The sequence below is a fragment of the Hippoglossus hippoglossus genome, chromosome 21 (genome assembly GCF_009819705.1).
Source record: "Hippoglossus hippoglossus isolate fHipHip1 chromosome 21, fHipHip1.pri, whole genome shotgun sequence".
Lineage (NCBI taxonomy): Eukaryota > Metazoa > Chordata > Actinopteri > Pleuronectiformes > Pleuronectidae > Hippoglossus > Hippoglossus hippoglossus.
This window is the reverse complement of record NC_047171.1, coordinates 19,815,874-19,841,412: the sequence shown is the minus strand read 5'-3', so window position 1 is coordinate 19,841,412 and position 25,539 is coordinate 19,815,874. Positions and strand designations below refer to the sequence as shown.

General features: G+C 40.7%; 1 protein-coding gene and 2 non-coding genes across 3 annotated transcripts; all 3 read left to right on the top strand.

Moving 5' to 3' along the window:
• Window positions 1-107: 107 nt before the first annotated feature.
• On the top strand, window positions 108-215 carry trnal-caa. Its single transcript has 2 exons — window positions 108-145; window positions 170-215. It is a non-coding gene; the product is annotated as a tRNA-Leu (tRNA).
• Window positions 216-1,788: 1,573 nt separating this feature from the next.
• Window positions 1,789-1,899, top strand: trnal-caa. Its single transcript has 2 exons — window positions 1,789-1,826; window positions 1,854-1,899. It is a non-coding gene; the product is annotated as a tRNA-Leu (tRNA).
• A 1,072-nt stretch (window positions 1,900-2,971) lies between these two features.
• On the top strand, window positions 2,972-6,023 carry LOC117754908. Its single transcript, XM_034574259.1, has 3 exons — window positions 2,972-3,589; window positions 5,324-5,406; window positions 5,489-6,023. Exons 1-3 carry the CDS (start codon window positions 3,145-3,147, stop codon window positions 5,963-5,965), a joined length of 1,005 nt encoding a protein of 334 aa, XP_034430150.1. The 5' UTR covers window positions 2,972-3,144; the 3' UTR covers window positions 5,966-6,023.
• The last annotated feature ends 19,516 nt before the right edge of the window (window positions 6,024-25,539 follow it).

Below are 25,539 nucleotides of genomic sequence, written 5' to 3'. Positions count from 1 at the left end.
TGGACACGTGTGTTACTGTCAGCGCAGATGTGAAAGACAGAAAACTTTAATGTGACGGTGTGAATGAAGATGAGATCTGGTCGTGATATGTCGCAACAGGACCCAGTGTCAGGATGGCCGAGTGGTCTAAGGCGCCAGACTCAAGGTAAAACCTTCCTGTGATCGGGATTTCTGGTCTCCGAATGGAGGCGTGGGTTCGAATCCCGCTTCTGACATTAATTTTAGGACACCCTGCAGTACTGACAGTCATCAAAACTTTGGTAATTTAAGAATTTACTATGTAAATAAGAGATTTAAGTTTTTTATTTTACATATTTGCAAAATTGATTGAATTCATAACTTTTTCATTAATTCTGACGTCTTGAATATGTCGATATTTAAACTGTGCAATACTTAAATTGTAAATGCAATCTTTTGATGGAGTCTATTTACATTGTACATATTACTGAGTGTTTTACTTATATGTTGTTATACTTATATGTTGAGTGTGTTATTTATATGTTGTTATACTTATATATGTTGAGCGCATGTATGTCTACTTACATGTTTACACAAGGGATAAAGGAACAATCATTTCTATCCCGTCTATGTCTTGTGCATTTGGCGGAATTGACAATAAAGTTGACTTTGAGTTTGATAATATTGCTTTTTTCATATTCCTCCAAAGACATTTCACTTTTACAGTTTCACTCTGCACTTGCATCAGTTCCCTGTTGTTACAAGTCCTGTCCACTAAACTACACGAGCAGCAGCGTGTTTTTGTTTTACTCGGGTAACCATGGCAACTGCTTCCATTTGAGGCTCTTGCTGAACACGCTCTGGCTGTGCGACAGTGTTGACTTGACTTAAATATATTAAATCTGCTCTCATAATGGATTTTTTTTTTCCAATTAGTACCTGTCAAATATTTTTTGCACAAATGTAATTTTTTAACACTCTATTCTATTTTTGAAAGAACTGTCTATTTTCATGGATACATAAAAAGCCACACTCTTATATGAACATATGTTGTAAGTATCTGGACCCCAAGCAGGTATTATTATTATTTTCACATTCTTCTTTGTAATATTATTTGTTTTGTTTCTTTTGCCCTATATTGTTTGGTTTTCTGCTTATTTTATTATTATTTAACAAGTCTCAGTCCTGAACTCTGTTTTTTTAAATTATTTATTAGAAAGGACTTTGCTTGTAAGATTTGTATTTTGCAATAAAGTAGCCCAAAAAAAACGATGTGGCCCCTTTGCGTTTCCGGTTTTACTTCTTCGTTGGATGTTAACTTGGTGCATAAGAAACTAATGTTTTCCGTAGCGCCCCCTGGTGCCAGTCAATGCAACTACCTGAAATGATGCAGAAAGTCTGCTGAAAAAAATATGATCATTCTGTGTCCATTCGCTTTAATGTCGTGTTTCCTTGTGGTAAATTTAACGTATTTATGGTCGTATGAATTATTTTTGTGTTTGTCCTGTCTTCTGAGCAGCAGCGCCCCCTGCTGATCTAACCAACGCCTGACCACATTCAGTCTGCGGGTCCGATCCGGCTTTAGATTCTAAGATCGGACGAACGAACCGAAACTACGATCTCACACAAACCCTTTCTATATAATAAACACGTAAAAACGCTTAGAAAAACATCTTGCGTTTAAATCACGAACCCGATGGTTCTGCAGATTCGTGTGTTGTTTTCGCTAATCCCGTTAGTTCGATACCTCGTGTAACGGAACATCTAGAGATGAGTCAACATCGGTTCTATATGGTCAAGAAGCTATATCTACTGAGTTCAGGTACGGTTGTCAGGATGGCCGAGCGGTCTAAGGCGCCAGACTCAAGGATAAAACCTTCCGGTACAAACGGGATTTCTGGTCTCCGAATGGAGGCGTGGGTTCGAATCCCACTTCTGACAATGCTTTTTACTGCTGGAGCAATAATCAACATCCAGCGTTTTTTTCTTGACACGTTGATTCACAGCTAAAAAAATCCACGCAAAATTATATTAAACTTGTATCAACGATGTCGTTTTGATATGTAAACTGTGCAATACTTGATTTCTACGTGCAATTTCAACATGTTTTATGTTCCTATACTGTCTATTTACACTTTGCTTATATAGAGCAACTATATCAGGCTTTCAAAAAAAACTAACTCCTTCATCCCTAAAAATATCTTAAATAGTTTATTTAAAAGCTGATATGACGTTTATCAGTCTCAATTAATCAAATGAAAATCAAATCAAATGTAACAGCTTTTAAAAGAAAAATCAATTTCGACTAAAAAGGCTGAAAAATACCAATATCTTATACTATGTGAATAGTGAGTGTAAAATTGCACAAATAATTAAGTATTGCACAGTTTAAATATCCGCAAAGGATTTACACATACACTTATTAAGAGACATCACAATAATTATAGAATATATTATATAATGCTCTGTTATCTCCAGAGGTTGTACACAGCTGTATATAAGCAACTGGACTTGCTTTAGTTTTTTGGAGACGTTTCACTTTTCATTTAAGAGGCGACTTCAGTTCTGACGGACTCATCAGTTACAGATTAATCTCCTGGAGACACCATCTGTTATCTTACAGTGTGGAACATTATCACAAGTCAAGCAAACACACCATCACAAACAGGTACTAGTTTTTTAAAAAGAGCATCAATCAATTAGTTCCCTGTTGTAACAAGTTATGTACTCTGAACTACAGGAGCAACAGCGCCCCCTGCTGATTCAGAAAGATTACAGCACCTGGTGTCACATCCAACCAGACTTGAAGCTGCTCAGCTTCCTAAATAATATGACTTTCCATACCCAGACTCCTTATAGTGGCCAAAACACCACTAACACTCCTCACGACTCTTCTCTGCTGATCAAAGATATGGTCATTTTGTTTCCATCGGATTCGATTTTTGGGTTTCTTTTGGTAGATAATTCTTTATGGTTGTTTTGAATTATTATTTTTGTGCTCCTGTTGTTGTCTTTAGTAGCAGTTTGTGCAGTTGTATTTGCCCCATAGTCAGGAACTTATTTCTCCCGATCACAGTGAACGCCCCACGCCAGAGGCCGCCCAGTCATTATTTGAATTCCTTTTCAATTAAAAGAAAGTCCTGATTTCTGAACTACAGAAGCATCAGCGCCCTCTGTTGATTTGAGATGGGGGGATTAAAAAGCTTACAGCACCTATATCCCCAGGGGGTCTCCTGTCAGGATCCAGGCACGACCCTGCTTAGCTTTCAAGATAGGTTGAGATCAGTGTTCAGGGTGGTAACCTTATTTGCCCCTGATCCCAGTGAACGCCTCATGCCAGGTATAAATACACCTGTGCGGGCCCCTAGCTCAGAAGGATCTGCAGGTGTCTCAGTCTGCAGCAGTCGGAGAGAAGCTGTTCTTGGAGCAACCATGGCGTCTGCACTGATGGCTCGGGTTTGGCTCGTCTTCATTCTAGCCCAGCACAACAACGCAGAGAGCCACCGGTGCGCACGTGGGCGTTCGACCGACCAGGACGAGTTTCACGGCGGCAGCGTGAGGCAGTTTAGGTCGGTGACTGATGACCTGAAGGACCGTCGCCCCCCCACGTTGGTTCGGAATTTCCTCACAGGTAAAAAAAAAAGCTGCTGCTCTCTGGGGTCATTCGTGGGTTTTACCGTTTAAAACGTAGAGCTTCAAACTGTCCTGTGGTTTTTAAACTTCTATTCCTACTTGTATCATCTTTGCTGGTATCTCTGACTCCAGAGCTGCAGGATTTGATTTCAATAAAACATTGAATGAACGGTTCAGTGTGAAGAATTTAGTGATATCTAGTGGTGAAATTGCAGCAGAACACCCCCTCACCTCACCCATTTGTGCTTGTGCACGATTTAATTATTTCTTTTGCCCCTTTTTAAAAAATTGACTTTATTCTCTAACTTATGTATGTGTTGAAAATGTTTTTTTTTTTTTTTTTAAAGTTTGCTTCAGTTTAACAATTTGGTTTTCTGTTAAAAATATAAATTTCCAAATCTTCTGAATTAAGCTTAAATTTAGGGTCTGGTGTTGTGTCGAGTTCTGCCCGCCGAGAAGTGCATGCACCTCGTGGGAGCGCGCACAGTTACTACGTCATCATCTCTACCGAAATGTTACGGTTTAAAAACTATATGACGCTTGTTGCTGTTTAATCACGATGTTAAATTATCCGATGCCTGATGTTTATGAATTCTTGGAGTCAAGGATTTATTAGACTCAGTTGAAGAAGCATTTCCTTGCGATTGGTCTGATCAGTCAATATTTCTGACGACAAGTTTGTTGAAAATTGCCGAACTCCCTCATATAAAGCCTGAGCTAAAACACGTTTAATTGTCATTACTTGGTGCTGAATCTGTGAGTCGCGTTAAACGTCTAAAAAAAGTATTTCGGTTCATAGATCTCTGGAGATAAGGTTGCATTGTAAATGCATTATTTGACAGTTGTGCATTTGATTAATTGCTGAGATTTGCATCCCCTTTTCTCAAACCACATGACTGTTAGCGGCAACTCAATGTAAAGTCAAAACAGACCAAAATATTAATTGGGAACTTAAGAGGGAAATGCATTATTTTGCAAAGCATATTTTGGACCTTCTGATATTTTCATCCCGTTTTTTTTTTTTTCAGCGAGGAGAACATTTACTGATCTGAAACTGAAAAATAAATTATTAATTCCAGAATTGAATACTAGGTTTTAATTAAACCTTTCCCTTACCTATTTTCATTTTGAATAAAGTTTTAAAATTTTCAAAGATCAAAAGTAACTTTCAATTTGAAAATTTACTTCTGAAATTGAATATTTGTTTCGAATGATCAAAACATTTGGCTCTGTCTAAACTTCCAGCCAAATACTCTTTTTACAGTTTAACTGTTTGGATCTACAGTATGTATCTTGATGATATAGGTGTTAATTACCATTTCTACCATAATTATTAGAAAGTGACAAAGAACACTTTAAGTTCCTTTTTAAAATATTTATTGAAATAAAAACATCTTTCCAGTACAACAATAGCAAAACTGGACCTGTAAGCCAGTTATTGGGATTAATCATCTAACAAGGCCATCAGACACACACCCCACATACTCTATTGCCTTATAACATACCTAATGTGGGGGTATTGGTAAATAATTGCATATAGCATCACCCCATAAGTCACCTTTCTAATGTCGAGAATATCTAACATGATGTGATGTTTTGTAAATGGTCTGTGGAAGCGTTAAATTTTTTAAGCCCATAACTATAGGCTAAACTTCAAGGATCTTAACTTCTGATTTGTGCAGACTTTCAAATCTAAGAGATTTGAAATTGTTTTTTTGTTTTTTTTTGGCAGAATTCTTGACCAACAAAGGAGGTGCAATTAAACAGTGGAAGACCTCCAGTACATTTATGGATATATCAAAGTTACCAGACAGGGTAAGTCAAGTGCAAAATATGTTCGAAGCCATTGGTGAAGTAGTTTTTTATGAAAACTAAAATTAAGATTTTTTTTTCACAGGACTCTGGCCATGAACTGGCATATGTGGATGCTACTGGGAGACTGTGCCCCAAGTTGGCAGCTTGTTACCCGACTTTGTCAAAAAATGTTCTTAGGCATCATGTGAGAAGGGCTCCACAAGAAACAGATTTCTTTAACATGTGGTCGTATGACGAAATACCTGTTGACCCATATGATCCGGAGACGACGTCACCGCCACAGACGACACCACCACCACAGACACCACCACCACAGACGACACCACAAACAACTGTTGATCCTGTTACTGAGGACATTGATTATGGCTTTAATGAATTTTGGGCATTTACTGAAATTCCTGATGAGCCATACATTGGAGTAGATGTAGTAATACCAGTGCTGACCACCACTGCGCCGGCAACGACCCCCACTCCGGCGACGACCACCACGCTTGCCCCCCTGACGACGACAAACGCTGCCACGACAACGCCTGATGGCCCCACCACGGGAACGCTATAGACCAGAAGTGCCTCGTCCACAAGATTTTCTTAAAAATAAACATCATTGCATTACTCAGTCTGACTTCTTTACCGTTTTTCTTTTAACAGTTCCTCTCTTTGACATGATTTTTAATCTGTAGTAACTGTGTGGACACGCTGTATAATTAAGTCACATTGAGGCCTTAGTGGTCTGCAGCAGATATTGGGCTCACCAGATGTGTACAAAGTAACCACTAGATGGCAGTCTGATATAAGCACTGATGGGAAACGTTTTTAAAGGCAATAAGAGGATATAGGCAAATGCTGCAATTGAAACACATGACTTTAGCATTACTCTGACTGTCTGAACTTATCAATGTATCATATTTCACAATTGTGGGACTAATGGATTGTATAAAATTAAACCTTTTAAGATTTGCTAAATAGGAGACAGATAAAAAGAAAAGCACATCAGAACAAAATCTTTGGAAATGAATTTTCTTAAATTTACTTTGTTTATGGGTATAGTCCAATAATCAAATTTTTCATTACACACTAGTCTTTATTATAGAGTGTAGTGCCATGTACCAGTCAACATTTGACCAATGTTTCCCAGATTGTTCTTTAATGGGGTAAAACTTAAAGAAAATGATATATATATATATATTTACGTACCAACTGTGGCATCACAACATTACACTTCTTCCAGAACAGTCCAAAATAGCATCTCCACCTCAAACATGTCGTCCACAAAAATGTCAGATTAGAAAACTATTTTCCAGAATTTACCCAAGCTTTCTTACTGTCAACTCTCCTCGCTTTACAAAAGAGTCAATTTTTAAAGTCTTTCTAAGGGTAAAAGTGAATGTCTGTGAATATGACTACAGGTCTGTGCTGTCATTTTGGAGGTTATTTTGTTTCATTATATTTGTGCTGTTACGCAAAGTTGCCCCTCAAAAATTGTACCCCTTCCCAAAGTAATCCTTTCAGGCTAAAACTCAAATTTGACTTATGCCTCTGTGAAACCAAACCTGCAGGCATCGCACTTGAGCCCAACGTCCAAGTCAAACATGTCACATGTAACCTTGATAAATGGACAAATGTACTTAACTAACTCAATCTGTTTTTAATACAATTACCACATAGTACACCTACAGCAAAGGAATGGTGAACACATTGAGTGGGGAAAACTCCATAGGGGCCCAGGCCCATCAGCATGTTGATCCAGACTTTCCTTTTTCCTGTCTTAGTTTAACAATCCATTTTTCTCTCTATCCAAAATCGTTTCTGATCTCAGGGTCTTACAGCTGAACCATATTGTTACCAGTTGATAGATGCTTCAACCAGCACAGAGTACGTATTTCACAGATGTGTATTAAAAAGTGTTGGAAGGCTAATTTTCTGACCAGAACACGTTATTCGTCCTTTTCCCAGGAGTTCTGCTCTTTGAAGGGACCGTTCCCCGCTGCCCTCAAGCCCCCTCCAGCCGGCCAGCAGAGCTAGACAAACAAGACCTGGGGTCCAGTCAATTTGTCTGGACAAATGTGGGGATTTGGGGCCACGGCAAGCTATGCAGGGATGAGTGCTAATTGTTTGTGTGTCAAGCAACTCCCCTCAATCTCCCAAGTCACTCCATTCACCCGGGCCTTTGTCTAGTAAGTAACTTGAACCTGACACATCGGACATAAGGGAAAGTGGCATTCAAGTTATTTTCCCCCCTCATTTGCAAGTACATTGTCTTTTGAAGAATTAGACGATTGTTCAGGCATCAAATGTAATTAAATATGATTTTTCGTTTTTTATACGCGCACGGTTTTGTAACTTTTCTCTTTCATGTCCTGCTCTGGAGGATGGCTGAGGAGCAGATGGACTGGAGGTGGGAGGGGGGTGGGATTGCAGTTTCTACCTCAACCCCCGTAGTCAACAATAAGCCAAAGCCACATTGCATCGGTACAAGTGGCTGAGACAATCTGAGAAAGTGGCTAAAGCCTGTAGGCGTCACCTCAGGCCCCCTCTCCTCCACCGGTCCAGTCAGGCCCCCCTGGGCTCCCCTGGCATGCTGATCAGAGGATTAGGCCCCGGAGGCAGCGTGGACTCAAGAGCACACAGGAGAAAGGGAAAGGCATGTGTGGAAGATGAGGTACATGCTGGTTTCACATGCACCCACACCCACACAAGAAGGCGAGCAGGCGTGGATCATGAGGACCACACACTTGCCTGCACTAGTGACAGCTTGTCAGTAGAGGGTACAGCAGTGCTGCCATGCATTATTTGCACGGGGGAAATTACTACACTACTATTATAACTACATTTATAATACGTGAATAAATACCAAAAATGCACATATTTGTGTGTACTTAAATAATAAATAGACTATCTAAGAATAAAATGCATAATATCTGCAATAAAGCTGCTTTCAAACATGCACTGAACTCCAGATTAACCTCATTTCATTTTCCAGAGGGGCTCAAGACTTTCTCAGGAGTTTCTCAGTCCTCTAATTAAAATCTGTACTAGTGATGTGACCAAACAGCTGGAGATGTCAAGAGAACTTTTGGTGATAAACGCCAGGCTTAGATGTGCTGTAAACATAAACTCGTTAACAATCTAAAACATTTTTTCGCGATGTATTGGCCCCTGCATGCTGCGTCATCCCTCTCCTGAACACTACGCAGATTTCCAGGTTGTGAAAGTGAAAGTTCACGTCTGAAAACACGAAGTTAGATATTTTTTCTGTATTTCGCTCAATATTTATGTTTTCACAGATTTAACCAAAACTTTGGTCAGCGCGACCCCCGCTCTGAAACGTTTTTCTGAGCATTAGCGCCCTCTGCAGCCACGTGTTAAGATTGATTCTGTTGAGCTCTGTCTGCCAGACTCTGACGTCACCTGCGCAAGATGGCAGCACACAGATTTGAGATAGTTCAGCTTCATTTTTGTACAACGGGAGGAAGTGGAGAGCTGTGCGTGCTTATACAATCTATAGTATAAAATGGCAGCAACAATCTTACATGCTGCAATGTTCCATTCCAAACGAGTGAAAACATTGTTGGCACAGTGTGTTGTGCTGGCGGATTCCAAATTATTTGACCCCCGGTACCTTCACCCAACATTCAGGCCTCATTATGACATTAACACTGTTTGTTAGAGTGGTGGAAACACAGTTCAAGTGGATGAAACAGAAGCAGGTTTTTGGCTCTGGTTTAACTGGTACACAACACTCCAGTAGCTCCAGTAGGTCCAGTAGCTCTGGACCTATGATCAGGACTCGGATGTGGAAAACTGTTCTTGCTTTATGGATCCAACTTCTCCAGAATTTTGCAGCAAAGCTATAAACAAAGATGAAGTGGCCTCTGCCAGGGAGGTTATGTTTTGGTTTAATTTGTTTGTCTGATAGTTAACAGGATTATGCAAAAACTACTGGACAGATGATCACGAAACTTTGGGATTTGGTGTGAGTTTGGAAAGAACCTATTCAATTTGTTGCGGCTCCGAAACAGGTCACAGAGTTTTTCTACATGTTTGTTGATTTTCTTAGTGAATACTTCATGGATCTCGATAACAAAAGTCTGGCATATTAAGGAGACTGATATCCAAATGAACATCTGGATCTAGTGGATTTAAATGTGGTTCCATAAGGGGACTGTTTGACCCATAGTTTTTTATCGATAACGTTTTGAAATACTGTACATGTTGATTAGCACATAATGCAAACACATTTGAACTTACTCCTCTTATGGGGATACCATCGACACAACACAGCATAGCCCCTATCCCTCATCTTTAATGTATTGTAATTCTCAAACAGCCATTTGAAGAACCAAACAAAAGGTCGTCACATTCCTTCAATCTCTTCAAATGTGTTCTCACTTTCTGTCCTTACCCTCCAATATGTCCAGAATATCTTGTAATCTTTTTTACTCTGAAAGTTACTTGCCTTACAAAAATGTCCTCACTTTTCTAATGTCCCCTTTCTCTAAATAAACTAAATACCTGGGTTGTGTGTGCGGTCATTTTAAATGAGTTAACAAGAACACACATACACAAAATGTTGATTTACAACTTTGGAAAAATGTCTATTTTATATAGACAATACTTGTGCTCAGTTGTTGCTCAGAAATCTCCTTCTGCACAATGTCCTCACTCTCACACACACACACACACACACGTTTCTACAAATTTTTAACAGGGTCATTAGAAGCGCTCCCCCCACAAATTGCAGCCCATTCAAGTCTCTGGTGTTTTGTGTGTTTTATTCTGCCCACAGATCAGGAGGCAGGTGGTCAGCTGCCTCGACGTGAAGTCAAGAAAGTGTGGCCTCTTCCTGAGTGTAGCCCAGCACTGACCCATCCTCTGATTGGACTAACCCCCAGACACTCACAAACACACACACACACACACACACACACACACACACACACACACACACACACTCTCTCTCTCTCCTTGGACACCTTGATAAACTCGGCAGGGGGCTGCTGCCTCTTCTAGTGCTGGTGGTAGGGGGTCTTCTGTGTGAGTAAAAAGCGAAAGCCGCAAGAATTTGCATCCTGATCCATGTTCACACTATTGTGGAAAAACATGTGTGAATGTTCATATTTTACTCTGAAGAAGAAATGCTTTTTGTCAAAACTATGGAATGGATGAGACATGGGCCAAGAAAGAAATATACGATTTTGGCGCAGATCCGAACAAAGGGGCAGATCCCAAAAAATATTTAATAATTTTCTATAACATTGCGAGGTCGGATGTTTTTCAAAATGATCATTTCCCAGGAAATAATTAATGGTACTAATTGAAAAAAATCTGACATATTTAGGGAACTGAAGTCTATGAGTTTGTGAAATTGTATTGAATTTGAGGGGTTTGTTGGACCTTAGCAGAGACATTGTAGTTCTTTGGGGGGCATTTCACAGTGATCGGTAAACTTCTAAAAAGTGATGTGAAATAGCCAAACTTTGACCGACCCCCTTTTTGAAAGTTATTTTTGGGTTTGAGAATGTGGCCAAAGACGTGTGGAAGGCGTTCTGGTGATTGTTTCCCACTCTGTGCGTCTGTTTGCAGATCTACGCGTGCCCCTGCTTTTGGGAGTTGCACGTTGACTATGCACAACACAATATGGGCTTTAATTCAGACCAACAGCTTCTCTATCAAAAAGGAGCGGACGGAGCAATTAGCCCGGCACAGGAGAGAGACAGAAGGACAGCAAAACAAAGGGAATTGTGAATTTGACACATTAAATAGTGGCCGTCATTAGCATGTGGCGGTGTGGAGTTGGGGTTTATTCACTGGATCCTTGAATGCAGATTGCTTCCCACCTCTCTTCTCCTCAGCCTGTCCATCATCCCCGCTGCCACCTTTCACTGGTAATCACCCCATTTGGTCTCTTTTCTTCTTCGGCTTCTCTGGCTTTTCTGTCGCCTTCATCTTTTTATGCTGTCATGCTGATTGGAAGAGGGTCCCCGGAATCACCAAATCCAAACAAACTAAGCTGGATAATTAGACGCAAGAACCAATAACATGTCAGGTACTGGTTGTTAAACTCAACACCAGTAACAGCGTGAGCTTGTCTATTCCAGAAGTAGAGATATGCATGTGTATATTAAAACTGACCAAACAGAGTGGATGTTGCTTAGCAGGTTTTGTGGGCCTCCCGAGGACACATTAAAAACTCATTCGGACTTGAATCGGCCTTTCGTCTTGCTGCTGACCTGACGCAGCTCGTGTGGGAGCTGACGTTCGCTCAGCTTGTTGTCTCCGCCACACGAGCCTGGAAAAGAGCAAAGCAACAGGCCCAGTGTGGTGCCTTTCCCTCCATTGTGCTCAGATCACCTCATGCCAGCTTTCCCCTGTCACATTAGTGCACATCAACACACGGAGCAACACACAGAGAAGCAGTTCGTCCTCTGGGGTTCACTCTCTCTTCTTATTCATAACTAAAATGTTTTGTAGCAGCGCGTTAGAGCTGCAGGTCATCAACTAATTGTCAAGATTGAAAACAAAGAACTGTTGAAATACTGAATTAACAGGTGTTGAGGATCAGTCTGCATGGAAGAATTTGTATTTATCTACCTACTCACCTGTTGATCATAAAGGTATTTGACATATTGTTATTATTAGTCTATCCCTGTCATATCGAACTTTGCAATTCTAAATACATTTTGGCGGAAACGTACCAGCCGCCTGACGACAAGTTATTCTGTACTTCAGTAATCAGTAAAATTGTTCATATCCAGAAAATGTTTTTGATACACTCTATACTTCAAGGGACAGTGTAAATGTAAATAAACAGGCAGAAAACACACGTTTCTGTTTTTAACCAGAACATGGTTTGATAACTAACATTAACCAAGTGCTGTGAGGGTCTATAAACATATAAAAAAGTGGAATTATGCTGTAGACACGGCAAGTGGACATTGTACTATAAGATCGGATATTTTGAAGGAAAACAAATATGTTGCTTGTGAACATTTTACTGATACATTCAACATATTTCTAATTTCCCAAATACATAAATAACAATATACTGTATTGAAATAATAACTACAGGTAAAATGTTTTAGCAACCCTAAAAACTTTTATTTGCCGTTTTTCTGTGAAGTGAAGCTTTGGAAATTTATTCAAACGTTTAAGGTTTCAACTTTTATTCATTATTCGCTCAAATTCCTACATGTTTCTCATCTTATTAAATAATGTAGATTTAAGTGACACCAGGAAAAACTGAAGTTCTCTATTATTTATTTTACCACAACATTTGGGCGCTGTAGTTTTTACTAGAACAGGAGGAAATTGTTTATCTGTTGAGGCCTAATTTGAACCTGAGACATGCTGATGTGATGCAGTGGGTATTTACCTGATGTCTGGTTGATATGGGGCACTGAGGTGCCGCTCCCTCCAACATCCTGAGACAAAAAAGCCTATACAAAAACACAATTTGTAATTATGTACCTCGTTGTCCGTAAGCACCTGTGAGCATTCAATATAAGTTGTTTTCAAATTGTATTTGGTTAATTTCTATCTAAATACATATATTTCCGTGTTCGGGGAGCCGGCCAAGTGGATTTGAATGTCGGTCCTTAAAGTTTTGATAACTGCGTGACCTGAGGCTGCTCTTTAATTGGTTGTTGCAGATTCTCTGCGGGACACAGCTCTCTGCGCAATGGACACTCCCACTTTTATTTTCAGCCAATAGGTATTGATTTACGTTTTTTAAATCTAATATGATCGGTCGACCCTTGACGCCGTCTCAGGTACGTCCAACGTCACTGAGTTACTTCCACTGCGAGCCGACCGGGAAACACACGGTGACTTCAGGTGGAGCTGTGGTAAATCCGGTGATTTCTTTACAAAAAAAACTCAACAAGATAAAAAGAGGACAAAGGAGCTTGGTGTTGACCTGATTTACAGATTTAGCAGCAAGTGACGAGGACGAGCTTACATCCAGGGCTTCTCCCGCTCTTATGAGAAACCGAGTTGACTAACCGGATGTGATGGAAGTAATGTCTTTTACTGCTTCCCCTAAAACATCTCTCTGAAAAATGCTGCCACAGTCACAATGCGGCTACACTTTCATCGCAGGCTATCAGAACTGACATGTTGTGTTGTTTTTGTTGAGTCTGGCTTCAGTTTCTTTACCCCCCTGGTTTGAATTAGACGTTGGGCGACAGCTGAGACTGACTCACGATTGGTCGAGCATTTGTATCGGCGGGACCTCGATATCGCAACTCCATTCCCCTCGATCGCTCCTGCAGAGACCTCAGCTCCAAAGGTGGAGGGTGGACTTCATTTGTGTTTAGTGTGAGGAAGTCCAGACGTGCCGTCCATCTTTATTTACCAGTGCAACAGTGAGGATCACTGATGTGGAAAATAATGGAGCTCTAGGGTGCAGAGAAGATAGGTTAATTGTAGATTTTAATTTAAAAAATAATATTTGCAAGCCTCATCCTTTTTAAGAGACTCCTTTGTACTCTTATTCCTCTTCTACTGTTTGGAAATCGCTCTCTTCCAGTTTGGGCCCTTTTCCTATTTGGCCTCTCTCTCTCCTTCTCTTTCTCTCTCTCTCTCTCCCTCTCTCTGCATGCAGCTCCTGTTAGTGCAGTACAGCTTGAGCTGTCAGAGCAGCAACAATCCCGCTCCATTAGTATGGTAATGAGGCTGCGGGCCGACAGGTGGCCAGCTAGACAGCTCAATTAAACTGCTCATTAAAGAGGAAAGTTAACGAAGCTGCAGCCTGGTGCCAGTACGGCTTTAACCCACAATGTGATGTCATAGGCAACAAATTGCTGGTGAGTAGGGGAGTGTGTCAGTCTGTGTGTGTCTGTGTGTGTGTGTGTGTGTGTGTGAGTGCGTGTATTTCTGAGTCCCCATTTCTTGACATATAACCAGAGTGTGTGTGGCCAGAGATTGAAATAACAGGTCAGAGAAAGTTAGATGGACGTTACTAATAAGGCAGAGAAAAGATGAGAGGCGGTGAGGAGCTGGGACGGAGTCACTCACACTTGGCCTTTCACTGTCTCTGCATCATTAACGGCACAAGAACATTGTGATGCTCTATTCATTGTAAAAATAGGCAAAAGTACACAAAGACACAAGATCATTGGAATACTAGTGTGCTCGAGGAAGATCTTAAGTTTTTGTTTTCTTCACAAATTTGAATCTCCTGTGAACGCAACTTCAGCGTTGCAGGGCTACCTTTAGCTCATATTTTGTAGTCATATTGATGCAAAATTCCTCCTGTTAATCCATTTTTTTCAGTCGCGTGCATAGCTGATGTTTTTTTTATTGTTATTGTCTTATATCTCTACTGCAGCTTTAGTATGATTATATTTCATTGGGAACACAATGAAATATAATCATACTAAAGTCATACCAAAGAGTCTCACTCAGACTGACTCACACTGCTAAAGCCTCGCGCTGCACTTACTTACTGTGATGTTTTGATCCTTATAGTTCACATCCTAACAACCTAAACAGAAAAATGTAGGCACAAGTTTCACCTCAAAGGACATGACAGTGAATGAACCTGAATATATTCAACAGATTTGAATAACATTAAGAAAGTATATGTATTTATTTTTTTAAACTTACTTCTACTTCAAACAGACACTAAATGGGAACCACTCTTATGTGAATCTGTGCTGTCTAATTTGTTATCTATTGATTATACATAATAGCATATGACTATTACAACTATTTGTATGAGTCTGCCCTGCGTATTTGATATTTTCAAATAAAATAAGATAAGATAAGATAATCTTTTATTAATCCGCATATTACAGCAGCAAGAGTCACATAGTCATCAGTAAGCAATAAGTAACGTGCAAAACTTAAGTGTAAGGATAATACAAATATGAATGGAATCAAGACTAATATATATATATAGTGTAAAAAACAGGAAAAAATATGTGAAATATGACACAGGCTTAGATTTTTTTAAACATCACAGTTTTTTCCCCAGAGCTTGAAAAGGCAGAGGTTACAACATATGAATAACTCCTGGATAAACCAGAACATTTTAAAAACACACAAAAACCAACGAAAAAACTAAAAACACCCCATCTGGTAATGTGGAGGAAAGAGAAAAAAGATGTGCCCCTTTGTTCATATCCATGCAAACCTTCAATCATTTCTCATCACTCCACCAAGTCCCTTGAAAATCCGATAAGTCGTTTTTGAGTCAGCAAACCAACGAACAAGTTTAAATTAGGTTGCAGTACGATTAGATACAATCATTCTTTAAATGTTAGATTATTAAATGCTCCATGCCAATGTAAATATGTCCCTTCGTGTAAATGAAAACATTAAACTTGTTGCTTTACTCCTCACAGGACTCACACAGTGGTTTTATGTATAGTTTTGATTAGTCTGGTTGGGACGGAGGTGGGGGCCACTGCGTGCAACATGTTTTAATGGTCGCTCATTGTTTATTATGTATGAGAATAAAGATGCAACATGACATGGTAATCAGTTTGTAACCCTGACCAATTTATTCTGTAATCCGGGGGGCGTGCTCTCTCAAGTGTGAAAATGGGGCCGTATGTGTCTTGCTCTCTCTCTGTCTTGCTTGTTTCTGTCACTGCGTCTGTGACACGGAGGATCATGGGAGTTAATGGGGCGGGACTGTGGTCAACAAACGGGGTTATGTATCGGCACAAACAAGAACACAGTGAGAAAACAGACCCTCCGGATTCACTCAAAGCTGTCTGAAAGATGTCTGCCCTTATGAATATGCTAATCCCAGTTTAGCATGAACAACAAAAAAAAAAACTCATTAATTAATGAGCAACAATGGCCTCTTTTAATGACGCACTAGTCGCCGTTGGAGACATTGTGTGAGATTATAATCTAAAACAATATTAATCCAAACCTTTAATGGAAGATGTTTATGAGAAATAAAATCTAATCAAAAAGAAAATCAAATGCAAACGACTGGAGGTTCCACCGATCACCACTTTAACACATAGTGACAGACAGAGACGAGCCTGCAGCCAGACACACTGTCAGAGGTGTGTTTTGTCTGAATAAGCTGCACCGCACTGCATTGGGTATTAACCTACATAACACAGAGCTCCTCAGCTCAGAGGTGTGTGTGTCCAAACCGTCCACCAACACAGAGAACTAAACCAAACCTGTAACAATAACACGAGGGAGGGAAACGTTCACAGGGTGAAAGCTGAGGTCAAGTGTGCTGAAGGGGCAGTTATGGTATTTTTGTTCGGCACCTGAATATGGGATGGGAGGGACAAGAGAAAAACAATGTCGTACGTTACAAAGAGGTTTTTGAGTTACTGTTCTGCTTCTTTTGTCCTCTTGTTCACAAACAGAGCTCTCACTGTCTTGATTCATGTGAAAGAAATATTCTAATACGGGCTCAGTCTCTAGAAATGCAGCTGGATTATATGATTTTGATTATCAACTGTCTGCATAATGTAAAAACAAACTTTTGTGAACCAGCATGTGTAATGTTGTGTAATATAGATAAATTAGGTAATATCAATTTTTTTAGGGGATTTTATATGGGATGCAAAATGGCTCAATGAGGCAGAATGGCTCAATGAGGCACTATTTAAGGAGCATGACACATGACTCTCTCTGAACCAGACTGCATGTTACGATGGACGAAGAGACAGAGCCCCAAAAGTGAAGCCAAATCACCTGGATCGCCCCCTGTTGGCTGGACTGCAGTATAGGTTATAAACGCTGCCTCCTCCACGTTAGCAGATGGGACATGGACCAATCTAAAAAGTCAAAAAATACGTAAAATTACGTAATTAGGGTAGTTTGTATCACTCTGGTGTTTAACCAAGTGTTATTTTGTTCAGTAAATTTTGTTTTAATAATATATATCAATATACTGCACAGACTGTTTCCAAATGAAGTCAAAGGTGCAAGATGGCGAGGCCAGAATAAAGGACATTTTGGCTTAATTTTTGTACAACAGGAGTGAGAGGAGACGTTTCATCCATCTCTATATACAGTCGGATTCAGATTTTTTTGAAGACAGAGAAAGGACATTTTTGGTACCATTTCATAACACCTCTCTCTGGTTTTTACATGTGTCCTGTGCCCCTTCACTGGAACACTGAGGTCCAAGCAGTCAGTCACAGCAGCCCACTGGTCTATTATGTCGCTAATTGGTGGCATGAGCGAGATGGCTACAATATCAAAAGGCAGGAAGCAAAGGTTGGCAGGACTGAGGGTGGAGTGGGGGTGAGGAGATGGAGAGAATGAAGGAAGGAAAGGGAAACTTGGAGACGGAGGAAGAAAAGATTTGGAGATTTGTTCTCATTAGAGGAGGGCGTGTCCATTCTCCATGTTCGAAGCAAATTAGGTTGACAGGGGATTGACAAGTTTTGTGCATGTGTGTGTTTTTGAGTGTGTGTGTGTGTGTGTGTGTGTGTGTGTGTGTGTGTATGGTCACGTCAGTCCGAGGGGTTCTAGCAAGAAGTGTTGTGTATAAGACGGACAATGGAATAGCAGTTTTTCGGTACGAGGCTTCCTGATAACCTGCTATAATAATAACGGCTCGGTCGGTGGGAAACAGAAAGTGGATGTGTGGGAACTTAACATGAAGCAAAGGTGGCGAGAGGAAGATTAAAACAGAGACAGAAACAAGAGTTTGAAGGTCTGTGACTTATTTGACCCAAGAGTTTTCTTATTGATCGATTGATTGATTATTATCTGCCGTTTGTGGTCCTTCGTCAAACATATCTAGTGTTCCATGAATTTTACACAGGAGGGTAAGTTAATTTGACATTGGATTTACCACCAACAGTTCAATGAGGAGAACCATTTAGAGAAACAAATAAACGTGATTAAATAAGAATAAAATAAGATCTGTTGTGAACAGGAGGAATAAACTTTGGTGATTAGACCCTTGGCGTAAGTAGAACATCATGGAAGTCGTCCTATAAAACATTGCAACACGGTAAGCTGAGTTGAGAGGCAGCGCCCAGAGAATGGCTGATCCACAGCAATGACAATTTTGTGAGAACCTCTTGAAAATCCCTTATGAGGCCCCATGCCACTAACTCTCTGCCAAAAGCATGATGATTTTAGTGTGTTGGTTGAAGACTAGAATGTCTATAACAGGGGTTGGCAGCCTCTTTGACAATTTGAAATGTTCTTGTTAATTAGTGTGCCTTATCCACATTATAGTTAACATTAAGTTTTATTATTGAACCACATTCATATTTCCAACAGACATGTCATTTATTCCATCCATATAAGCTACATGTAGAACAACATTTTAAAGAAACATGTTTATCTTATTATGATTGCAATAATAAGTTTGTCATTAATCCCACCAACCATATACACTCATACTTAATTACTTACATAATTTCATAAATAAACACCCGACCCCATGACAAATTGCACTGACACCTGTTCAAAACACTGCTTTCAAGAACTCCTTTAGCAAGTATTGCATTAGAATTGTCAAAAGTTGACAAAAGCGCATCAAATATAAATAACAGTACAAAGGCTATACAAGAATGTGACCTCATGAAAATCTGAGTCAGAGAAAAAGAGATGCACAAACAGCAATATATGCAAACCCATGTGGAGGCCCTGCAACAAATACACAGATGGGGTGACTTTTCCTTCTCTTAGTCTGACTGCTCCCCTCTGTTTACCGACCATGGCGGGGGCGCTACCTGTTGTCACTGCAAAAATCCTCGCTCCTCAGAATGTTCCATAAACACCCTGGCTATGTCCTCACCTTTTGTTGTGTCGGACATTGGCTTTAAACAGCAGAGCTCCTCTCTTACAGTCGAATCACAGTATTTTGCCATGACTGCCAATCGTGGTACGTCGTTCACGTCAACGCTCTCATCAAGTGCTAAATTGCACTTGACTGCCATTAGCTGCGTCCATACATTTTCTGCCATTTCTTCGATGCCTCGCTCAACACTTGTAGCTGATATGGGAATGTCTTTTATTCCTGATTTGACTGTCTCTTTGTTTGGTAGGAAAGCCCCCTAAATATATTCCCCTTCAGTAAATGAGGTTATCAGGAGGTTTGTACCCTCATGGTTGAATGCACTTATTGTAAGTTGCTTTGGATAAAAGCGTCAGCTAAATGAAATGTAATGTAATGTAATGTAAATGGTTTCCATTTTTCACAATGCAGTGAGCTATCCGATAGCTCGCTTCAGTCGCATGGTTTTTGGCAGTGGCAATGACTTCGAGAGAGTTGGCTTGCTGGACACTGCAAGTTTGATTGATTCTTCATTGTCTGCCTGATCTTTGAAACTTCTTTCATGCCTCAAAGTGGCACTTAACAAAATAACGTGCACAACAGCACGGTCCTTTTGAAAAACAAAGCCAGTCTTCTGCCCACGAGGGCTGAAATGCTCCTGCCTTCGTTTTTTTTTAGCTAGCTGGGTTGCCATCATCAATACACCTGAACGGCAGCAATGAGAATCATGTGGGAAAATCCGAGCAGCGCTGGCTGGGAGGCTTCTTATTCTTATTATTTAATGGCGATTGTCATCCAGCCTATGATGCATTACTGGCACCTAGCGGCTGGGAGTTGTTAACATCAATCAAGCTAAATAATATGGGCAGCGTGACGGCAAAACCTTTGAACATTTCTTCAAAAAGAAATCACCTGCGTGCCAATGTTTATTGTGCCTTAGCACGCGTGCCTAAGGTGGCCGACCCCTGGTCTATAATCTGTTTCTTGAGGGGTGGGTGTTTGTTTGGTTTGATGTTCGGATGTTAGGACCCCCAAAGTCCCTCCTGCTATGAATTATCTGTTATGAGGGAAACTTTCCCTGGGTGCCTGGACACTGGTGGTGGTGATGAGAAATGGAGCACAAGGTCGCGACATCTCGTGAAGGTCATCTGTTGGAGGCTTTGATGAGAGATGACCGGGCATCCAGAGTTGAGGTGGTCCCGGGGTGCAGTGATCGTGTCTGAGCAACGGGAAAGAGAGAGAACACTTTTAAACTTTGACAGCTTATACGTGATTGGCTCAAGGCGAGTGTGTATGGTTGCAATTGAATGAAAATAAAAATGATTTAGGTCATTTATGGTCAACGTAAGGTGCTCAAACGGAAACGGATGGAGCCCTCTGATTTTCCTCTTCATCTACACGTGTTGCAGTTCAGAAATCGTGGGCGGTGTTGTTTTGTCATCTCCGAAGTTAAAGCTGAACTCTGACCCTCTTTGTGTTACTAAATTTAATCACAGTTTTGGCTATTTCTTAATGAGATTCAAACAAAAAGTGACTCTTTGTGTTGCAGGAAACACTACCATCACCATCGTACACAAACAGCCCCATTCGCCTCCTTGCTCTCCTTTGCCCCAAGGGTGTCCTCTGCAGCCTCACGTGTCCCGATCATCCCCCTCTTCCCGTCACTTCCACTGACCCCCTGTTGTGGTGGGAGAGAGCAACATTACATCTTAATCTCGCCTGCTTGAAGGAGAATGCAGGTCCCTGAAAAGCAGCATTTTCTGGTTACATGAACCCATTAGGGGTGGATCAACCATATGCCAATTGACATGTCTGGGCCTGAATGGCCGACGTGGATTGTAACAGTGGTCCTCGGACAAAAAGCCCCCGCAGGCTCCCACACCTCCACCAGAACTGAACAGACGTTCATGCTGCCGCCAAGACAAGGCCAACCATTTAGGGGACTGATTTCTATAAGTGCGTGTAACTTGGTGCATCTTGACTAAATATATGTGGACTGTTGGCAGAGGTTTATTTTCTACTGAGTCGAGTGTCATTCAAGTTGTAGTAAATAAGAAATTACTTGAACCTATAAGGATGTAATTTCAAGTCACTATTCTGTGCCAAATAATTACATTTGAATGAAAATAAAAAGGAACATATACACCTGCACATTTCCAGACACTTTGTAAGCTTCAGTACCAAACTTCAACATTGTTTGCCTTTGCCCAAGGGCATCACTTGTGTGTGGAAGTGTGCTGAGGACATTTAGATTTTGATTTAAAGAATATTCAACATATTCCATTTTAGGTCAAGTTAATAATGGAGGGATCAGTATCAGGTCTGAGAAGATAGTTACTGCACGAAAAAGTTTAGATAATGACACTTAAAATGCGGAACAACAGCCACACTTATTCTATATTTCAAGTTATAGACGTCCACATGTTGATGGAACCACGGTAACATCAACAGCTCCTGCAGAGAGAGCCAGGAAGTTCATGTCAGTGACGATTTAGTGCTGCTTTAAAATATGAGAACATATTTGTTAGACATGTGAGATACATTCTTCGTTTCATCTGTAATAAGTGAAGTAGATGATCATCACTTTTTGAAGCAGAATTATGTTTGGTGGTGACCGCGAATGTCCCAAAATATTCATGAAAATCATCACATGTATGTAGCTCTCTTGGTGTGATGTAAGCAAACAAATGTCCTAAGTGCTTCAAAAGAAAAATGGAATAGAATATATTTTATGCAAATATAAATTAAAAATAAGAAATGAAATAATAAATACTGAGATGAAACCATTTTAAAATGGGATGGAAACATAAAATGGCCAAAGTTACCACATTACATATATTTTGTCTTTTACTGCAACCTGGTCATCACCTCTGATTAATGTGTCCAAGATAAAGCCAAAGAAAGCAGGATTTCTTTTCTTTCGTTTTTGAATTTAAGTGCACATCCTTTGTGCATCCTTTAAAGACCTCCGGTAAAAGTCAGTTGGCATGAATATGATCTAAAATCTCTTTTTTATCTTTCTATCTCTCTTTACTTTTTTTAATCCTCACTCGATCGTGTGATATTGATTCATTATGTCATGCATAAACCTTTCAAATGTAATCAGTAAAATCCTCTCTACTTGTACATGAGCAATGAAAGTGTCATCAGATGACAGTGGACTCCATCTCTGTGACGGCAAACAAAACAATCCTCGTCTTTTCTACATCAGTGATCCCACATGAGAGCTTTAGTGCACATGTGCCCTGACTGGAGAGGCAAGCTGGCCCCGCCACTCCACTGACTGTACCGCTGGAGAGGCCAGTGCGTTCACCATATGTGACAGGGATGGTCAATAGGATTACGTCCCGCACCTCTCCTTGTCCCTCTTCTCCCCATCGCACATAATCAACCAGGGGATGAAGTCCTGGCCCACCAAGCCTCCGCTGAAGTAGCCCCCCAAGAAAAAACCCTTTCCCCTACTTGGGGAAGGGAGAGTGGGGCAGCGGGGGTCTCGTGGGCCGAGAGAAAGAGCAGGGGGACCAGCAGATGGATTAACATATTCAACAGAGGCAGAGATCAAGTCTTTATAGAGTGAGGGCAGAGGGAGGCTTTCTCTCACACATGCAGAGTCTGAGAAAAAACAGAAATGAGTGTAAGCTGGATTTGTTTTCTTTGTCATGGAAAAGCAGCGATCGGCCAAGTGATAACTACCGCGCTACGCAGCCAGGTTTTTTTTTTCTTCTCACAAACGCAGAAACGATGTGGACAAACATGAGTGGTGGAAAGTGTCGTGCTCAACTTTACTTTTTTCTAGTATGATTAACTACCAGAGGAAAGGAAAATTCAAAATACTATCTCTTCTTTGTCATGTCTTTTTCTCCTAGACATAGCCGAGCTCAATTTAAGATCAATATCAGATTTATTTTCTCATACTTCTTACATTGAGCCCCTGAAAACACTTGGAATGATCCTATTTCTGTCCCCTTTCACTAATCTTTACTGTTCTCAAATAATGAGATTCTTGAGAAAAAGAAAGGATCTGAGAGAAACCTTGATTGGACAACAAAGGTCAAAAGAAAACTCAGAGAAGCCAAAGAGCACAGCAGAAGAAACTCCTGGTCAGGATCATTTATGTCAGACGGCTCTAGTCTCTTGCTCCTTATGTTTCCTAATCGGGATCTGAATTTAATTATTTTCAAATAAGTATTATATATAAATATATACAGTGTATATATTTTTTTCATAAGACAAAGGAACCTAACTGAACAAACATCTGATCCACTTTAAATGACTTAAAAAAGTATGAGGGTGGCGTCCTGAACCAGGCTGGTACTTACACATTGGTTTAATAGTTTGACTTGTAATTACTGGATATTTGCAGTTTATAAAATGTTATGTATTGATAGAACTTGTCTTGTATCTTAGTAAAGGATCTCAATCCCCCCCCCCACACACACACGCACACACACACATTTACGCCATGCTGTGAGTGAACTCGTGGCCCAGTCCCAGCATGGGCACCGGATTAGAGACCCTGGTTTTTGGCTGGTTTGCTGTTCTCATGACATGTGAATGGGCAGTGAGATAGTGGACCAACATTATCCGACACATTCATCTCCACATCAAAGATGAGCCCAATGGCATCTTTCAGGAATACCACCCTGAAAGAGAGCAGAGGCCCTGCTGCTAATGTTGGATTAAACATCCAAAAGCAGAAAGTAGCTGGTGTCGTGTTTGCGAGTGACTGTTGATGTCTCACGAGGGTAACTTTTCTTTTAACCAGTAGTTTGTTTAGCTGGCGTGCAGCCTGTCTCCCCCTTTCACTGTCATTAGCTGCTTTCAGACGTGAAGTCCGCAAATGTTTTTCCAGAGGTGCTGTATGTGAGACGCAAATGAGATGAGAATACAGCAGGAAAATTCTAACATGTGACAGACACGAAACCAGGAGAAGAACCTCTCAGGATGATATAGAGGAGCCGTATAGATAGCAGACTTAGACGAAGAAGTCAACTTGGAAAGACGACGAGTTTTGAGACCCATTGAATTTAAAACTAAAAAGCAGAATTTAAGCGTCATGTCCTGCCCTCTGCTGCTCTACCAAGGAGCGACCCCTCACCAGAAATGTTCCTGTTCTTGTGAAAAATTATCCGAACATTTTCCGGAGTTCATGTCATTTGAGTTTATTGTTGTCAGACTAAGCCAGCCTATCATGTGTGTCTGTGCCTCTGTTGTGTCTCCTTCTCACGTATTCTATATTTCAATTGAGCCAAACACACAACAAAGGTCATTAGATGGAGAGAAGTGTGTTGGCCTGTGTCTGTAGCCATATTTAGAAAATGCTCTTCCAAAATCATTGGTATGAAACTGGGACTGACCTCCACTCATTTGATTTCAGGCTTTCCACCAGGGACTGCAGGGATTTGCTCCCATTTAACCTCAACAGTTGTATCCCTGATTAGCAGTTGAGGACTAATCACAACGAGCGGATGAGGGAAACAGAAGGAGAAGGAGAGAGGAACAAGAGGATGACAGTGTTAGAGATGTGAAGAAGCAGGAAGAAAACAATGCAGCAGCAGCAGAGAAAGAGGGTGAACCTGCTGCCTGGCTGCTGGACTTGTGATTGATGAGGTCACTGAGAGGCCTTCCCCAAAAACCAGTGTCTTCAGAAGGTCAGTCAGAGGTTGGGTAGAGGTCAGAGTGCAACGAAAGGGAAGACGCTGACGTCTGAAAGTCCCACAAGTGTGAGGGAAAGTTATGTTTTGCAGTTGTCGTGTGAGCGAGTATTTGCTCATTCAGACCGAGGTGACATTGACTACTGAACAATCGAAGAGGCCTCAATAGGTGGAGTAAATGTTTAGCCAAACGTGGAAAAGCAAGTTTGCCTTGATTCATTCATGCAACATTGAATTCTGTGTTTGAGTAGAGAAACCATCAATAGAGCTGATGTTGTAAAAATGTTAGCTCCAAATCAGTGACTGTAAATAAAGATGCACGTCGCTTCTCCACTTCCTACCTATGTACATAAATTAAGCTAAAATATCCTGGATACGGGGGCTGCCCTTTTCTTCCGCTTTTGACGTCTGTTGGAGCCTGTAGTGATGTCGAGGTCCTGTCGATACACGGGCTTGACCAGTGGCGAGTGAGCCTTAGCTGTCCATCATGACGTTTCAACCCATTTTTACAGCATCAAATAACTAATTAAACCAAACTTATCTGAAACATTAACAACAAACAGCAGTATTATAAGAACTACTTAAAATGACAGACACCATCTTTGATAAAATTCAACATATACTGTATATTTGGTCCATGTCCAACTCACTAACGTGGAGGAGGCAGGGTTTATGACTTATACTGCAGCCAGCCACTAGGGGGTTATCCAGACCATTTGGCTTCACGATTTGGGATTTCGATTTGCGAGCTGTCACGTC

What these genes read in the sequence shown, in the direction of transcription:
- LOC117754908 (XM_034574259.1), top strand. Translation starts at nt 3,145, where the DNA reads ATGGGGGGATTAAAAAGCTTACAGCACCTATATCCCCAGGGGGTCTCC. An exon ending in GGTTCGGAATTTCCTCACAG is followed by an intron (nt 3,590 to 5,323) that starts GTAAAAAAAAAA and finishes TTTTTTTGGCAG; the next exon opens with AATTCTTGACCAACAAAGGA. An exon ending in TATCAAAGTTACCAGACAGG is followed by an intron (nt 5,407 to 5,488) that starts GTAAGTCAAGTG and finishes TTTTTTTCACAG; the next exon opens with GACTCTGGCCATGAACTGGC.